Source organism: Lynx canadensis, chromosome B4 (genome assembly GCF_007474595.2).
Source record: "Lynx canadensis isolate LIC74 chromosome B4, mLynCan4.pri.v2, whole genome shotgun sequence".
Taxonomy (NCBI): Eukaryota; Metazoa; Chordata; class Mammalia; order Carnivora; family Felidae; genus Lynx; species Lynx canadensis.
The window spans coordinates 47,057,748-47,074,037 of NC_044309.1; the positions used below are offsets into that span (position 1 = coordinate 47,057,748).

General features: G+C 42.9%; 1 protein-coding gene across 1 annotated transcript in view; it reads right to left on the bottom strand.

Moving 5' to 3' along the window:
• Positions 1–16,290, bottom strand: part of LOC115518414 (glutamate receptor ionotropic, NMDA 2B) — a 138,411-nt gene that overhangs the window by 50,349 nt on the left and 71,772 nt on the right. The window contains exon 2 of the mRNA XM_032593772.1: positions 15,156–15,270. Coding sequence (XP_032449663.1) covers positions 15,156–15,270 — 115 coding nt within the window. The remainder of the gene's footprint in view (positions 1–15,155; positions 15,271–16,290) is intronic.

Below are 16,290 nucleotides of genomic sequence, written 5' to 3' on the forward strand. Positions count from 1 at the left end.
CTCCCATATCCCAATCAGGTAGGTCATTAATAAAAGCGATGGGACATGGTGGGAGGCTGCATTGAACTGGAGAGCTGGAGAACGTGTATGCCATCCAAAGGAGGCTACTACACCCCTCAGCTCCAGCAGAATGTGAGCCCGGTGTTGCCACTCTCCTGATTCTTCAGGAAATCCAGAAATCTGGAGATCTAAGGGGCATCTCTAAATATTTAAGTACCCAAAGCAATTTAACCTTAAATACACCTCTCTTAAGCCACATAGAACATGTCTATGATCCAAAAGCAGTCTCTGGACTGCTAGCTTGTCACCTTTCCTCAAGATCCTCAATAGGTCCTCCTATAGTGTCACATCATGACCTCCAGGGTCAAATGGAGAAAACGGAGGAAGCAATTGCCACAACAGGTGCAAAAGAGTGGAGCACCTGCACCCCTTGGAGCAGGTGAGGGTAGGCAACTTCCTAAATACAGTTCTTACTAAACAAGGAGGCCTAGTAGGTCTTGATTATTTGGAAAAATCAAACATCAATACTGGAATGTTTATAGCCTGATGTGTCAAGTTACAAATTTCACATCCCAATTCTCCGAAACCTAGAAACAAATGGAAGACCAAATACCACCCACATTCCTCTGCGGCTCAGAAGGGGGTCTATAGTCTCGACACAGTATCTACATACAGTTTAAGCGGAGGTCTTATGGGCATAATATGAAATACTTTTACATCTAGTTGCCAGTTAAGTTTCTTACAACTGCCATTGGACATATTCCTTAGGAATTAAACTGGCAACTTATTTAAGATAATAAAGCCATTTCCAAAAGCCCCTTTGGGGGATGACATCATGTGGCTGAGAGCCATTGCACCCTATCTCACCACCTTAACAGCACTTGGTATCATCTGAAATGATCCTGTTTATTTGTTGCTGTGTTTGTTGTGTGACCTTCCTTAACAAGACATAAACACCTCCAGGGCAGGGAACTTGTCGGTCTTATTACTGTTTACCCTATGCCCAGAACAGTGCCTGGCACTTGGTAAGGGTTCTGGAGATATTTGCTGAATGGATAAACCCAGACTTCCAGCCTAATATCAGGGAGTTTCTGTAGCGGTGATCAAAGATGACAAGTAATTCAGAATCTCCCTGAGTGAGCGGCACAGGACTTAACTCTTTCTTGCCATGCTTCTGGATCTGTCCCTCACTTTATGAAGGGATAAAGATTTTTACTTCGCCGTTAATGGCTGGAAAATAAAATGAGAACAGAGGACAGTGACAGAGTGGCAGTCTTAAATACCCATTAAACAAATAACTTCTCTCGTTCTCTTGTCCTTTTGAATAGGAAATGTCGGTGATAAACTATCCCTGCATTTTATAGGTCAAAATTCAGATGGTCGGGCCTCATTTTGGGGGCTTCTGAGGTAGGACCTGAGAATCTGCATTTCAAGTAAGTTACTAGGTATGCGGATGCTATTGGTCCAGGGACCGCACTGAGGACCAGGGGTGCAAAGTGTAAAACACTACTCAGGTGTCAATACTATCACTCCCTTTATAGCCAACCCTGACTAGGACTGTCTTCTGTGGACGGAAACCACTTTCCTTTGTGGCAGGAATTCCTCGAAGGGTTGTGGGCCAATTACTCGCCACACGAGGAGGCCATAAAGGAGGGATTGGCAGTTCTTTATCGTCAACCACAAAGTGGTGGCTGATTACAGTGAAAACAAAACCCAAGGAGATCAAATGGCACAAGGACACATTACAAGCTTTCCTAAACTGTCATCACCGTTTAATGCATTTCGGTTGTTATTCAATAGTTACAGACAACCCACAACAGGATAAGTCTAAGCTGAGGAGGTTTTAAACTCACTGATGTCCCGGTGGCAGGCCCAGTGTGGACTTCTGTGCCATGTTGTGGACTGCGCTGTGTTATTGCCGTTATTTTAAGACTCAATTTTTAGAAAATCCTTGTGCAGGGGTGCCTGGGTGGCTCAGTCAGTTGGGCGTCCGACTTCAGCTCGGGTCACGATCTCGCGGTCCGTGGGTTCGAGCCCCGCATTGGGCTCTGTGCTGACAGCTCAGAGCCTGGAGCCTGCTTCGGATTCTGTGTCTCCCTCTCTCTCTGTCCCTCCCCCGTTCATGCTCTGCCTCTCTCTGTCTCAAAAATAAATAAACGTTAGAAAAATTAAAAAAAAAATCTTAAAAAAGAAAATCCTTGTGCAAAAAGTTGTTTAACAATAAAGGAAGAAAGCTTGCTCATTACCAATTTATCTTTGAGCAAGTCAAGAATTCTATGTATTTCCTAGCTCCTTCCTTTCAGTGACTAAGGCCAAAATCCAACTGTGTCCTGTGGGTATGTGTTGTCATTTTCCTTCGCGTTCTTGTTTTCTAGAAGCCGGTTTCAACTGTGCTACATGGGTTTTACACTACGTTCAAGTAAAGTAATTGAACATTTGCACAGCACTTGCCCCGTGCCAGATATTGTACTAAGAATTTGACATGAATTAAAACTTATTTGATCCTGATGGCAACAGTTTGAGATAGGCACTATACTTCCCATTTTATAGATGAGAAAATCGAGGAACAGAAAGGTGGAGCACCATTGTTGATACTTCTGTGGATAAATTACTGTGCAATGCGGAGGTAAGATATGATGCCTCTTGGGTTTTATACTGTGCCTCAAAGGTCAAGCTTAATAATCCAAGGTCAAGGGGAGAGCATAAGCAAAGACATGTGGGCATAAAAGTACAAGAGGTTTTGAAGAAAGGTCAGTGGCAATTATGCTGGCGTGCAGACTAAATGCAGAGGGGTGGAGGGCGGAGAAGACGGGAAAGTTGAATGACTTGGGGGCTGGTGCAGGGAGCACATTTTGCCCCGAAGACGCACTTCGCAAATTTCACTCACTCAGGTACCACTGTAGCAATTTTCTCCACATCTGTGTATCACGCCGATGGTACTTTTAATTTAATATATGAAATAACCTTCCTTTTAAAATGTATTTTAAAAGTTCATATTACTGTAAATGTGAGGCAACTGTCACTTGCGAAAGACAGACAACTATAAAAATAAACACATGATTAGTTAAATAAAAAAATACTCATGGCTCTTAAATTAACTCATGTATCACAGTGAAACCCACAATCACATTTGGGGCAACATTTAAGTGGCAGAGATGAATCACAGAAGATTGGTGTTCCTGTTCACTGAAGTTTGCTCTTACCTTCTCGTTCACATATATATGGATTATATATACTTCATATAAGATACAATGTAATCTTAATGAACCTTCATCTAGTTTTACATGAGATCCCTAAACTCCACTACTCCTCTCTCTTAGCTAGTCGAGTTCATAAAATATTTGGTTGATTGTGTTTTATGTAAAGCTAAGTTAAAATTTCATGTTACTCTCCTACAAAGGTTTAAGGGCTGTTTTGTAGGTCAGCTATTTTAAATTCCCCTTGGTGTTTCAACATTTCTCTACACCTTCAGCGGATGTCTGATCAATGGGGGCTGCATGGCCACGGTGCCACTGCCATGGTGGCTGCATCTGAGAAGAGCTTTGAATGCAGAAGAGCACGGTTTCCTAGAAAACCCCCTCTACGCGATCAGAATTGGACAGCTGCTTCTGTAGGTAGTTATCCCTTTGTTATTGAAACATGTTCATCGACACAGTTTTGAGGAGACAGGTTCTTGCCGTCGACTGAAAAGAGGATACATGTATGATTGTGTGTGTGTGTGTGTGTGTGTGTGCGTGTGTGCATGCACATGTATGTGTGTGTAATAACAGTGAGGAGGTAGAGGGAGGTAGAGGAAGGTAGGGATGCAGAAAAGCCTTTTTTGTTACTGTTCTTATCTTTCTTTGCTCTCTCCCTCCCTCCCTCTCTTCTTTTTTCATCTTTGCTCATCTCGGGAAAATGTTACACTGAAATAGCCAGTCACAGTCTGGGCTAACTACTAACTATTCCCCCCTCTCAAGGGTTTCCATGATGTGATTTGTCCTCTGGTCTACACAACTGTTTCCAAGGATATTGCTACACTCTGATCCCATTAGTTGTATTGTTATACTCTTCTGTGTGTTAAGGCACAAAGCATGTTGGATTAAAATGGAGCTGGATGTAAATGCCGACACCGAGTTCTGCCACTCATCTGTGTGGCTTTGGGCAAATCATGTCACCTCTCTGAGTCTCAGTTTATTTATCTGTACAACTATTTGCCAAAAGTTTAATAGGAGTCAGAATGAGATCATATGCACTAAAGCTCTTCATAAGCCACACTGTTAATAAAATGCTATATAAGTATCAGATGCGCCTGTGGCCAAACCTTAATTCTAGGCTAGACTGTTCTAGAATTGTACATCTTTCCCAGCTCCTATAGGGAAAATAAAGGTTCTGTTTGTTTTAACGTTTCTATAAAGAGAATGCTGAGGTGGCTTAACTACCCACCAGAAATTCTACTTGAGAGGTACTATTCTGTTCCTTTGCCAGCAAGTGCCTTTCCCTAGGGGTTGAGTGAAGAAAAAATGGTACATATTACAGGAATAGCCAAAGACACTGATTTTAGAAGATATCCCACACCAAACCCTTGGAAGAGACAAATGTGAAAGGATATCTAGAGGGGTTTGGTGTAAACATGGAATGCTGAACCCCTGGAAAATATAGCCAAGGAGAATGGTTTTCTTCCTCTAAATGTCCATTACTCTCCCCGTGACTCATGTACATGTGTGTTCTTCTCCTAACTTGCCTCTCCAAATCACACTCGTCCTCTCACCTTCCCCCCCACCCGCCCCACACACACGCTTAAGTTTAAACCTTCAGAACATTTAGCTGGCAGAGCTAAGACCTGAAAAACCTGTTGAGTCAGCAGTGGGCAGCCCTTACAGAAAGCAGAGAAAACCCGGATTACGTGAGGTGAGAGCCTCCAAGCCATCTGAAGTCCTCTTTCTCTCCTCCCACCTTCCTGTCTGTATATAGATATGTAATAGATAAATGTATATGTATATATACACAGAGAGAGAGATGCATATGTGCATATATAACTGTTCCACATATCATGAACTAGATATACAAATACACTAATACTAATATACTAATTAACTAGAATTAGAATGTTCACCAAATTATGAACAGAGATAATTCTAATAGACAAAATAATAAAACCACCCCAAATAATTGGAGTTCCATGGCTACTGTGAGAGATTAGTATCCATATTTCTTTTATTATTAATAGCTTTCATTCTTCTGTAAAAAATTTTTAATGTTTGTTTATTATTTTTGAGAGAGAGAGACAGAGCATGAGCAGGGGAGGGCAGAGAGAGAGGGAGAAATGGAATCTGAAGCAGGCTCCAGGCTGCTGGCAGCGCAGAGCCTGATGTGGGACTCGAACTCACAAACCGAGAGATCGTGACCGGAGCTGAAGTCGGATGCCTAACCGACTGAGCCACCCAGGTGCCCCAATAGCTTTCATTCTTAAAGATAATTTATTTTCTTAATGGGCCTACACTTCCTTTCAAATCTTTGTACTGCAGGCTGATTAGCAGTGTTAACATGTCAAGGTCAGAGCTTTTCTCCCCGTGTACATGGATTATGTTTACCCTGCTCCGGGCCAGATCTCATAAATAGGTATTACAGTGAGAGAGGTTGTGTACGGACTAGTACAAATCCATCATCATTGCAGGAAAAACTCAAAGCAGATGATCTTGTCATGCTAGGTCAATAGAGCTTGTTTGTATATGAAGGACATTCAGATATTATAGTTTTGATGTCAAACTTCAGATCTCAGCTAAAGTCAACATGCTGTGAATGCATGCAGAAAGTATTTTCTTTGGTAGAAAATACATAAAAGTATAAAGAGAATAGCACCCTGCTATAGAGGCCTGGGCAGTCTTGAGGCATATCCGCCTACAAATAACAAGTGAGTTTAGCCAGGTGCTGCCCCTACTGGTGAAAAAAGGGGATTCTCCTCCCTTCCTCCTAGTCACTTGTGCCACAGAGAACAGAAATAGCACTAGAAAGGCTGACATACCTAAGAGTTCCCTGGGAAAAGGGGTCTGAATTTTACAAGCTTCCAACTCTCAAGAAAATGATCCCCGTATGATGAAAACTGCAGACAGACACAGACCACATGGCCAAACCCATTCTTTGTATGCTGTAACTATCAAAGAAAAATCCTCATCAGCAAAGTTAGAGGGCTACACACTCAATCAGAAGATCAAAAGGAAAAAAAAAAAAAACAACCCTCCATGAGTCCTGACCGACCAGGAATCACAAAGTAGAGCCTTCCATTCCAACTGGATATGTGTCCATTGGTTATTAGCGAATTAATATAAATAACCCAAGCAATTCTCAATTTAAGGGCTTTCCTTTGTAATGTTTAGCACATTAGATAACAAAAAAAAAGTGGTCAAACCTTGTTACCTTGAAAAGCGGTCTTTATGGAATCACAGCTGGATTATCAAAAACTCTGAAATTATTTTCATATGAGCATTGTATGAAATATGATATGAATAGTTTCATTTCAGTCTCTATTTAATACACGTACGTCTAGTTATGAGTGACCAGTTTAAAGAAGTGGGATACATCCTTACAATGGAATATTAAACAGTCATTAAGTTTCGCGCTTTGGATAATATCAGTAAAACAGAAAAAAACATCTACAATATTAAGAGACAGTAAGAGAAGAAAGTAGATTGTAAGCTGTTGTAAGTTGTATTAGCAATTCTGCCATATCTCATTGCATTGTGTGATAACATGCACACGTAGAACACGCACGGAGAAGAAGCATCAGCAAGAGACAGAGAAATATAAATGCTAATTCTTTGAATGTATATTGTATGTATATTGTGTCTTATCTCCCCCACATGTCTTTTTAAAAAGAAAAATTTTTTGGGGCGCCTGGGTGGCGCAGTCGGTTAAGCGTCCGACTTCAGCCAGGTCACGATCTCGCGGTCCGTGAGTTCGAGCCCCGCGTCAGGCTCTGGGCTGATGGCTCGGAGCCTGGAGCCTGTTTCTGATTCTGTGTCTCCCTCTCTCTGCCCATCCCCCATTCATGCTCTGTCTCTCTCTGTCCCAAAAATAAATAAATGTTGAAAAAAAAATTTTTTAAGGAAAAATTTTTTAATGTTTTTATTTATTTTTGAGACAGAGACAGCAGGGGAGGGGCAGAGAGAGAGGGAGACACAGAATCTGAAGCAGGCTCCAGGCTCTGAGCTGTCAGCACAGCGCCCGATGTGGGGCTCGAACCCACAGACCGCGAGTACATGACCCGAGCCGAAGTCGGACACTCAACCGACTGAGCCACCCAGGCGCCCCTCCCCCAAATTTCTTTAATAAGCATCAATTACCTTCATAATAAGAAAACCATAAATGTTTTTAACCTACATAACCTAGATAAGCACAAAAGTCTTCTAACCAGTATACCACTATCTCTTCTCCAATATCACTAATGGAAAAAACGCTATAACCTAGAAATCAGACAGATAGTTCAGGGGACTCAGGAACCAACCATAAGATAATGGTCATGAAATAAAAATAAAACGTAAACAAGATGGACGTAAGCCGTATTTTAGTTTTGGGGACACTTCCTCACTGCCTTTCGTTAAGCCAGCACTTCAGTCTCCAAGTTCAATTCTGCTTTTTCTTCCCCATCAGCATGGATAGGTTTCAGAAGTAAAGTCAACCAAGGTTATCTTGTTCTTTTATCCCATTCATTCAGTGGCCGATGACAAACACACGGAGACAACCAGCCTTTATGAAATGACATTTCTGAAGTCTCTTCCCTCACTACATCCTGCTCTTCTCTTCAAATTATTTTAGAAACGCACACTGGGTTGCAGTTTGGCATTGTGGACTGAGTCTAATAACAAGCGTTGAGACACTGGTGGTTAAGAGTACACTTTCTGCTCCTCGGGGCTGGCCCCCAGGAGTCTCTTTCTGGAACCCCAGAAAAGGGGTTAACGAATAGGGTGGACCATGACTCTGGGAGATCAGTGGATAAGAAGGGAGTACTTGGATGTGAGAGTCCAAAATAATCACAACTCAGAAAGGCAGCCAAAGACATGTAATCCAGCCACCCTGTTTGTAAGCCATGGTCATAAATATATATCAGCAGAGAGTCTTTACCAACCAAGCAACATGAAAGAAACATCCACCCCATTATTCGACCGTATCAAATAGTAAGATTTAAAAACCACCTTAGGTTACAGAATTTTAAGTGTCACAATGAGCAATACCTTCCTCTTTCTCTTTGCAATACCTTTGTGGGTATGTATACCGGTAAATTTTACCTTATCCTCCACCCCCACAAAAATTTAATAAGCAAAATGTCTTGGGGCGCCTGGGTGGCTCAGTAGGTTAAGCTCAGGTCATGATCTCACGGTTCATGGGTTCGTCGGGCTCTGTGCTGACAGTTCGGAGCCTGGAGCCTGCTTCAGATTCTGTGTCTCCCTCTGTCTCTGGCTCTCCCCTGCTTGTGCTCTCTCTCTCTCTCTCTCTCTCTCTCTCTCAAAAATAAATAAACATGAAAAAAATTTAAAAAATAATTAAAATGTCTTTAGTAAGTATCTCAATAGATTCTCTTTATAAGAAAACCATAAATGTTGTTCTCCTTTTTCCCCCAGCCACTAGGAAAACTACAACACTAATTTGGTGGGGTTAATGCTTGGTTCATGGTAGATGCTCAATAATTATGTGTGGGAGAGAAGGGAAGGACAGGGAGGAAGGGGGGTGGGAAGGAGAATGGAAGGAAAACTCACAACCATGTATTTCATGTACTGTGTTTTGGGCTGCACACTGCAGAGTGATGAGGACATATCCCATTTTTAAGACTTCCAAAGTCATCCCCTGGTGTCATTAACAGTCCTGGTACTCAAAACTTCTATCAAGAAGTTCTCCCTACAGCTAATATAAATCCTCTCTGCTTGATCTTAAGCCCACTTACTCCGGTTCTGTCTCGGAGGAGAAAAACGGAACAGCTGATCTCAACACTTGGTACAATAAGTCTTCATACATTTAAAGAGAGTAAGTCATCACTTCATTGCCTTTTCTTCCTCCCCTTCACAACCCCAATTCCCATAGCCTTTCTCCATAGATCCCGTGTTCTAATCCCTTAATCCAATGATGCATATTAGTACTCAGTTCAAAGTCGGTAAAAATAGCATGTTGTCAAACGGCAGTATCGAGAGGTCCAGAACAAACACCCCCAACGTGAGGAGCTTCTGTTTCACCTCCTCAGACAACCTCTGTGAAGTCTGAAGAGAGCAGGGATGCTCCCTGGCCTCTCCTCCAAAGATGGGTGGTAGAACACAGTTTGTACAGGCATGTTCGGGCTGTCACCAGACATTTACTGGCCTGTTCAGGAATGTCTCGCGCTGTGCTGGGCACAGGCATACGGTGAATAACCAAACGGACGTGGCTCCTACGTCATGAGCAATCTGCCAGTTTGGATGTGAATGTGCCTATGTGTTTGTATGCACACACGCAAGGGAGGAAGTGGAGTGGCTGTTTATTTTGTCTGTCAACAGCTTTCAAGTGGCACCTACCACAGCAGCAATCAACCCCTGCTGTATCATCACCAAACTGATCATTCTGGAATATGATCACTGGAGTCGTTAGGTGCTCATAGCACAGGGCATCCACAGCCTGGAGTTGCCGCTGTCTCCTGGATACGAAGCTATCGGAGGCATATAGCATCTCTTAACCTCTTTCATTCATCCCAGGCTTCAGATGCCAGTAGAACATTCTGTCTTATTATGTTGTTGCTGTTGTGGCTCTTGGGGGGGATCTTCCTTCTACCAGTTTCGTACCCTTCCTCCTCTCCCACTGTTCCGTCCATTAATTCATAAATACTATTATAGGCCCAGCAGTGTGGGCTAAGTACTTTCATTCTAGCACTTCGTTCAGTGGTGGATGTGGCTGTAATGTCTCAGTATTGCAAGCCTAAGGTGATAACTGGGATTTGGGGAGCCAAAAAAATGACCCAGACAAATGGAGAATGTTTTAGTCTACATAAGGAAGGGCATTTTCCAGTAGATGGAGGCAGAGAAGAGGGAATGTGGGCTTATAAAATACACCTGTTGTCCCCGGGGAAATGGTTTGCATCTCTGCCTGCCTTACGTCTCCTCCTGTAATTCGGACCCAGACAGTCCCTTTAAGGTCTGTTTACATCTTACAGCCTGAAAATGCACCATCATCATTTCTTGAAGTCATTACTCAGAACACACCCCCACTGCATTTCATTTTTATTATCCCCATTTTAGGAACGATTAAATGGAAGCAGAGAGCGGTAGCAATGAAGCAAATCATGAGAGGCTCTGATAAAGACAGAAGCTTGAATGCTTGCTGGAACTGCTTCTCTGTGCCAGACTATTTTTAATGCAAGTTTATGCAGCTGTCCCCCACTTAGAGAGAAGACTTACAAATGAACCCATTCTGCACGCATTTTTCCACCACCATCCCCTACCCTTTCCAACCTATCATGCTATCCCCGCATGCATGCACGTGTGGGAAATGTTCTCCTCCACATTCCCACATACCAAAGACGTTACCTGGCTTTCTGTGACTGTAATTCTGATCCAGAGATCTCTGTGCTATTCTAGCTGCCCCCATGCCTCCTTAGTGGCTACTTGTACAGGATCCCATTACAAGTTCACAAGAGCAGGTGCTATTTTAAAAAAATAGGAGGTTGAGTAAATATATAGAATTTTTATACGCTTGCAGTATGTTCAGAGAAAATACGTAAGACCCTGGAAATAAGGATTTCTCTGGGGAGGGGCCTGGGGGAACTGAAGATCACAGATAAGAGGATGTTCTTTTCACCGGATACCCTTTTGTACCATTTGACTTATTACCATGAGCAAATGTTACCTTAAAAAAAGGGGGGGGGAGGGCACTGACTGACATTTGTTGAATACTGGCTACGTTTCAGTCACTATTAACTGGTATTTTATTATAAAGTCTCCTTTAATCTTCATAACAGCCTTATGTAAAACCCTATTTTGCAAAAGGGGAACGGACTCAGGTAGTATGGCCGCTTGGTTTATGCAGCGGATAGACGGCAACAAGGGGCATTCATCTCTGCTCTTTCTGAGTCCAAAACCGTGCTCAGTCCCAGGTTATGCTGCCTTGACTTCAAGTCTTTCAGAAGGAGCCAGATTTGTGAGACGGTAGCCTTGAGACTATGTTTTAAAACCTGAGAGGGTATTCACATGGTTCACACCAGCATCTGAATGAGTCAACCTGAGGCTCCTCGTTGAAAAGTGTAAGGCCTGCCTCCTCTGGGAGGTTGGGCCTCACTGAAAATGGCGCCCACCCCGCCCGCCAGACCCTTGCTAGCACTTGGCCTGCTCACAGCAGCGGTGGAGAATGTGCCTGCTCTCCCGCTCTCTTCAGTAAACCACTCCGTCCACCTGGAGGCATTTCAGGCAGAAGTGAAATGCCTGGTCAATATACTGACTCTCCTAAGCATATGAATTCTTCATTTATTTAACAGCTATCTTTTGAGCCGTCACTCTAAGCCAGATACTCTTCTAGAGTGTTAGGCTTATAGAGGTGAACAGCGTCCTTGCTCCCAGGAAGCATCTGTCCTGGTGTGAAGAGACAGGTGATAATCAGGCAAATAGGCAAAACAGCAGATAAAAAAAGTATCCTGAAGAAAATTAAAATGAACTGTTGTGATAGCGTGGCTCAAGCTCTACGTTAGCTTGAGTCACCAAGGAAGGCCTTCTGAGGAGATGATATTTATCTAAATGACAAGAATGACACATATTCCCTGGAAGCTACTGTCCTTAGAAACAAACTCAGGTTCCTTTTGTATGCTTCAGCTCCCACCCCAGTTCCATTCCAAGTGCGTACTTATTTACAACGTGAATTTTGTAATCCAAGAAGCTAGAGCCAGAAAGGGCCCTAGAAGTCATCTTAATCTCATGCCATGACTTCAGACATGAAGAAAGAAAGATCCAGGAAAGTGAAAAGAGCAGGTCACACAGCTAGTTAAGGGCATGACCAGAAGCTGTGGGTCCTGTCTGTTGCCTCATTTTCCCCACAAATCCAGATTCCTTCCCCATTTATCTTCCCAGCTTCCATCTCCTCCCTGTCAAATATTCACCCTGGTGCCTGCCTCTCCGGAGTCCACAGACACGAAATCTTCCCTGGGCCACATGGGACCCTCCGGAGTGGTATTAGAAATCCTGAGAACACAGAGGGTCCTGGGGGTCAGGGTAACAGTGGAAAAAAAGGTTTAACTTCCCATGGTACAACTTCAGCACATCCCAGATATGCACTAGAGCTGTGCCTGGCTCCTGCCACCCGTCTCTGCCCACAAGGGAGCCCTAACAAGGGGTTCCACACTGGGGAGCCTCCTGGATCTGTGAATTCAACAAACAGTAAAGACCACTCTTCAGCAATGTTCCCTGACTGAACCAAACCAGTATGAATATGTGATATTCTATGACCTCCTACCCCCTCCCAAAATGCTTTACAAAAAGATTAACCACAGAATTTCTTTAAATAACAAGCTCCCTTGTTTAAAGTACATTTAAAGTATGATCTATGAAAACTCAATCTACATAACGGTTTTATCTCCCCTCTGCCCCCCAAAAGAGGTATTACATCAAGGGCAATAACGTAAACTTGGATTCTTAATGATGGATTTTCGACTCTTGTATTATGCAATGGTTCTCATTCACCTGACACATACTTATTGAACTGCTCTATGCAACACACTTTTCCAGGTTGCTGGGAGGACAAGACGATATAAAGACACAGCCTCTGCCATCTGGAAGCACGCATCCACACAACTCTAAAACAGGCAGATGGGACGGTGCTACAACAGAGGTAGGGACAACGGTTACGGGGAACAAGGGAGCGTGACAGATTATATTTTGGTCAAAGGCGAGAGAAGAAGACAGTAACAGTTTCATTGGGCTTCAAAGGACGGTTATTATTTGTATAACTGGACAACTCATTTCAGAAAAAGGAAACATGATACATGCTGTACAGGAAGCAAGGCATACAGGGAAATATCTTAGAACAGAGAGAGCCCAATGTAGCTTGATGGTGAGACGGGAAACAGCAAGGGAGAGAAGACAGGCTTGGAAAGGTAGACGGGAGCCTTGAACACCAGAATAAAGTTTGGACCCAGTGCATAAACCATAGAAGCTTTGAACAAGGTTTGGGCAGAGAAAGAACATGATCAGAGTTGTGCCTTAGGAAACTCACTCTAGCAGCCATGTCCAGGACTGATCTGAATGGATAAAGGTAGGCATCAATTTAAAAAATTATCACATGCTTCCCGGATCATATAAGGAGGAATAAATTCAAGAGCTACAGTAAAGGTAGAACTGATGAGAAGGGAAGGGATGCAAATCCCAGGGAGGGTGACTAGTTTGGGAAAGGGTAGTAGTGGGAGTGGTCACAGGCCTCAGATTCCAGCCTAGAGAAGTCAGCACGAGTGATGGTAAGATCTCTTTAAGGAAGGAGAGGTGTGAGATGCCCCATCCTTGAGGCAGGAATCGTGAGTCTACTGCATAAAAGCTACCCAACTGGACATCTCTGATCCATGTACGAAGCCTCAGTTATTAATAACTCCTCTTCTGGAGATATACAGAGGTGCCTATCATACATGAGTTCCCAGAACACTTCTTAAATTATTATGTCTCTATAGCAGCAGTGAAAAGCAGCTTGATTGGAGTGCAGGGCAGGAGCCCAGGGGAAAACCATTTCTGAACAAATGATAACTCAGTAGAGGGAGAGCAACTTTAATCAAGAACACAAGGAATAATCTAAGTCTTATGGCTGTGCCCTGATATAAGGAACTCTATGACAGATTGAAGTCTTTCAAGTTTAAGAATAAGGCCCCAGGTTCCCACTACGTGAGCCACACATGCTGTTTCACAGATGAGCATTCACCTAACTACCCGTCCAGGGCTCAAGGACAGGACTGTGAATTTCAAGAAATTTATCTCTGGTCTCTTTTCCTGGCCCTTATTTCTGGAAATATATAATGTGGGTTTCCTTCCAGTTAGAGCCATGCTGACATCTTGAAGCCTGTTCTCAGCCAACTGACTGAGTCCATAGAAATTGCTTTAAATCGGTGTTTCCCAACATGTTTTACAGACTATGAATTTCATGAACAAAGGGGTCTAATAATAAAATAAATTTTGAAAATATCAGAGTAAGTAAAGTTAGAGATGGCCCTTTGCTATAGACAGTATTCCTCTGAGCTTCCAAATGTTACTATGCTCTGGGAACCTCCCAGAAGGAGAGCCTGGAGGTATGTCTCCCAACCTTATTTATCTACAGAACCATTTTTCAGCAAAGAATCTCGAGGGACAAATGACACCTGAAGAACATATACCAGAGAAGCACCAGTGCTGACATTGCTCTGGGGAGCATTTGTATTTAAGTAGGAATCGGGGATAAAATCAAAAGCGAATACCTGTTAAGTTCTTACTGTGTGCCAGGCACCTTTCTAAGTCCTTTGCATGTATTAATCTATTTAATCCTCATAACAACCCTGTGATCTTGGTACTTTTATTTTTATTCTCATTTTATAGATGAAGACACTTGAGGCACAGAGTACTTAAGAGATTTGTACAAGGTCCTAAGTAGACAAGTTTGTGAGTAGAAGAGCTAGGAAGTGAACCTACGTAATCTGGCAATCACAGAAATTAATTTCTAATGGTAGAGTTTCAGATACTGTGGTCAGCTGTCAGCGGGAGAGATCCTGAGGAGAGCCTTGCAATGGCAAGCCTCTGATCCCAGCAAATTCAAACCTATGTGCTTATAAATTACGTTTCATCGGCCTCCCCAGTACACTGTGTAGGACCCAACTTCTGAATTATATCACTGATTTGATTTCTTCACTGAATTATGTTACATTATACATGTACACTCTTCCATTAGAATAAAGTCATGATTCACACAGCACCATAACCAATAAAAATGATAATGCATAAAGAAAATAATCTCTTGATTAACCAAAGGACAAGAACACGAAGATGCAAGTTGGAGAAACTCTGAGTTTGAGCTTCTCCTGTGCTCTCAAAGTATTGCACTCTAACTTCACAGCTCAGAGACCAAAACTAAGGTTTGGGTTTGGTTTTCTTTTAACGTGTCGCAAAATTTTATGTCCCTACCCCGTGTGCTTTGCTTGAGAATTGACAAAAGATATGTCCTACCCTCTCCCACTTCCTCTCCTTGTTCAGAAGGATTATCACCAGTTTCGGGTGCATCTGGTAACCATCTTCACTGAAGGACAGATTTCTTCCCTCAAAAGTGACATTGATCAGGTATCTGTAAAGATAAAAGAAAACAAAGGTTAAAAGTATGAAGAAGGTATGCCAAGAATAAGACAGGAAGACAGAGGGAAAGGTGAATGGAGACAGACACCTAGATAGACATACAAATATCACCGTGAAACTGTTAAGCCTAGAGACATTCAAGTTTTCATTTAATAGGAATAATATGGAAAGATAAGAAACCTACTTCATTAGGTTTGTAAGGCTTAAATGAGATAACTTCCCACCGAGGCCTGGGACGTAGTAAACCCTCCTTAAGCATTAATGGTTATTATTCACAAAGGGAGGTCAATTAAAGGGTGGAGTTGGTAGAGAGAAGAAAGGGGGAGTGTACCAAGACAGCTTTCTGCTAAGAAAGGTGGCACACTGGAGCACAGGGTCTCTCTGCCTCTCAGAGATATGTACCCACTTTTGAACTCTTGCCAAGATCCAGGCCATGCTTCTAAGAGCTGTGAGAGGAGTCCAGCAGTCAGGGGTCTGGTTCTTCAGGATACATCTGGAAACTGGGGCTATTGCATTGTGTATAGTGAACAGAAAATACCCGGGGGTGAGGGGGGTTGGAGGAAGGAGGGAGAGGTATCTCAGAAAGTATTCCAGGCACAGGCACATAAATTAGCAGTAACTCTGGAAGTAACTGGAGTCAAACCAATGAACTTATCTTCCCCCTCAACACCTGCACCTCCAGCTCACCCTTGTTCCTCTGCTGGCTGCTCCGATCTGATGAAGAGCTCCCTCACTGGGAATTCCCACAGGCGTGCTCATTACAACCACATTAGTGCAACTGTGCTGATGGTAATTAATGTTCCTTTACCATAATGGCCCAAGGAGTCAATAATGATTAGCTCAGTGTTCACATGACATGCTACTCTAGAGCCTTGGGTCTGATGCCGTCGTGAGGTGTCTCTGCTGAGAAGCAAAAAAGTATCTTGTAATTGCCACCAGGGTTCTAGGGGCTTCGAATTTGTGACCAACAACAGTTTCCTAACACACTGAAGGGAAGAAGAATGTATCAGGA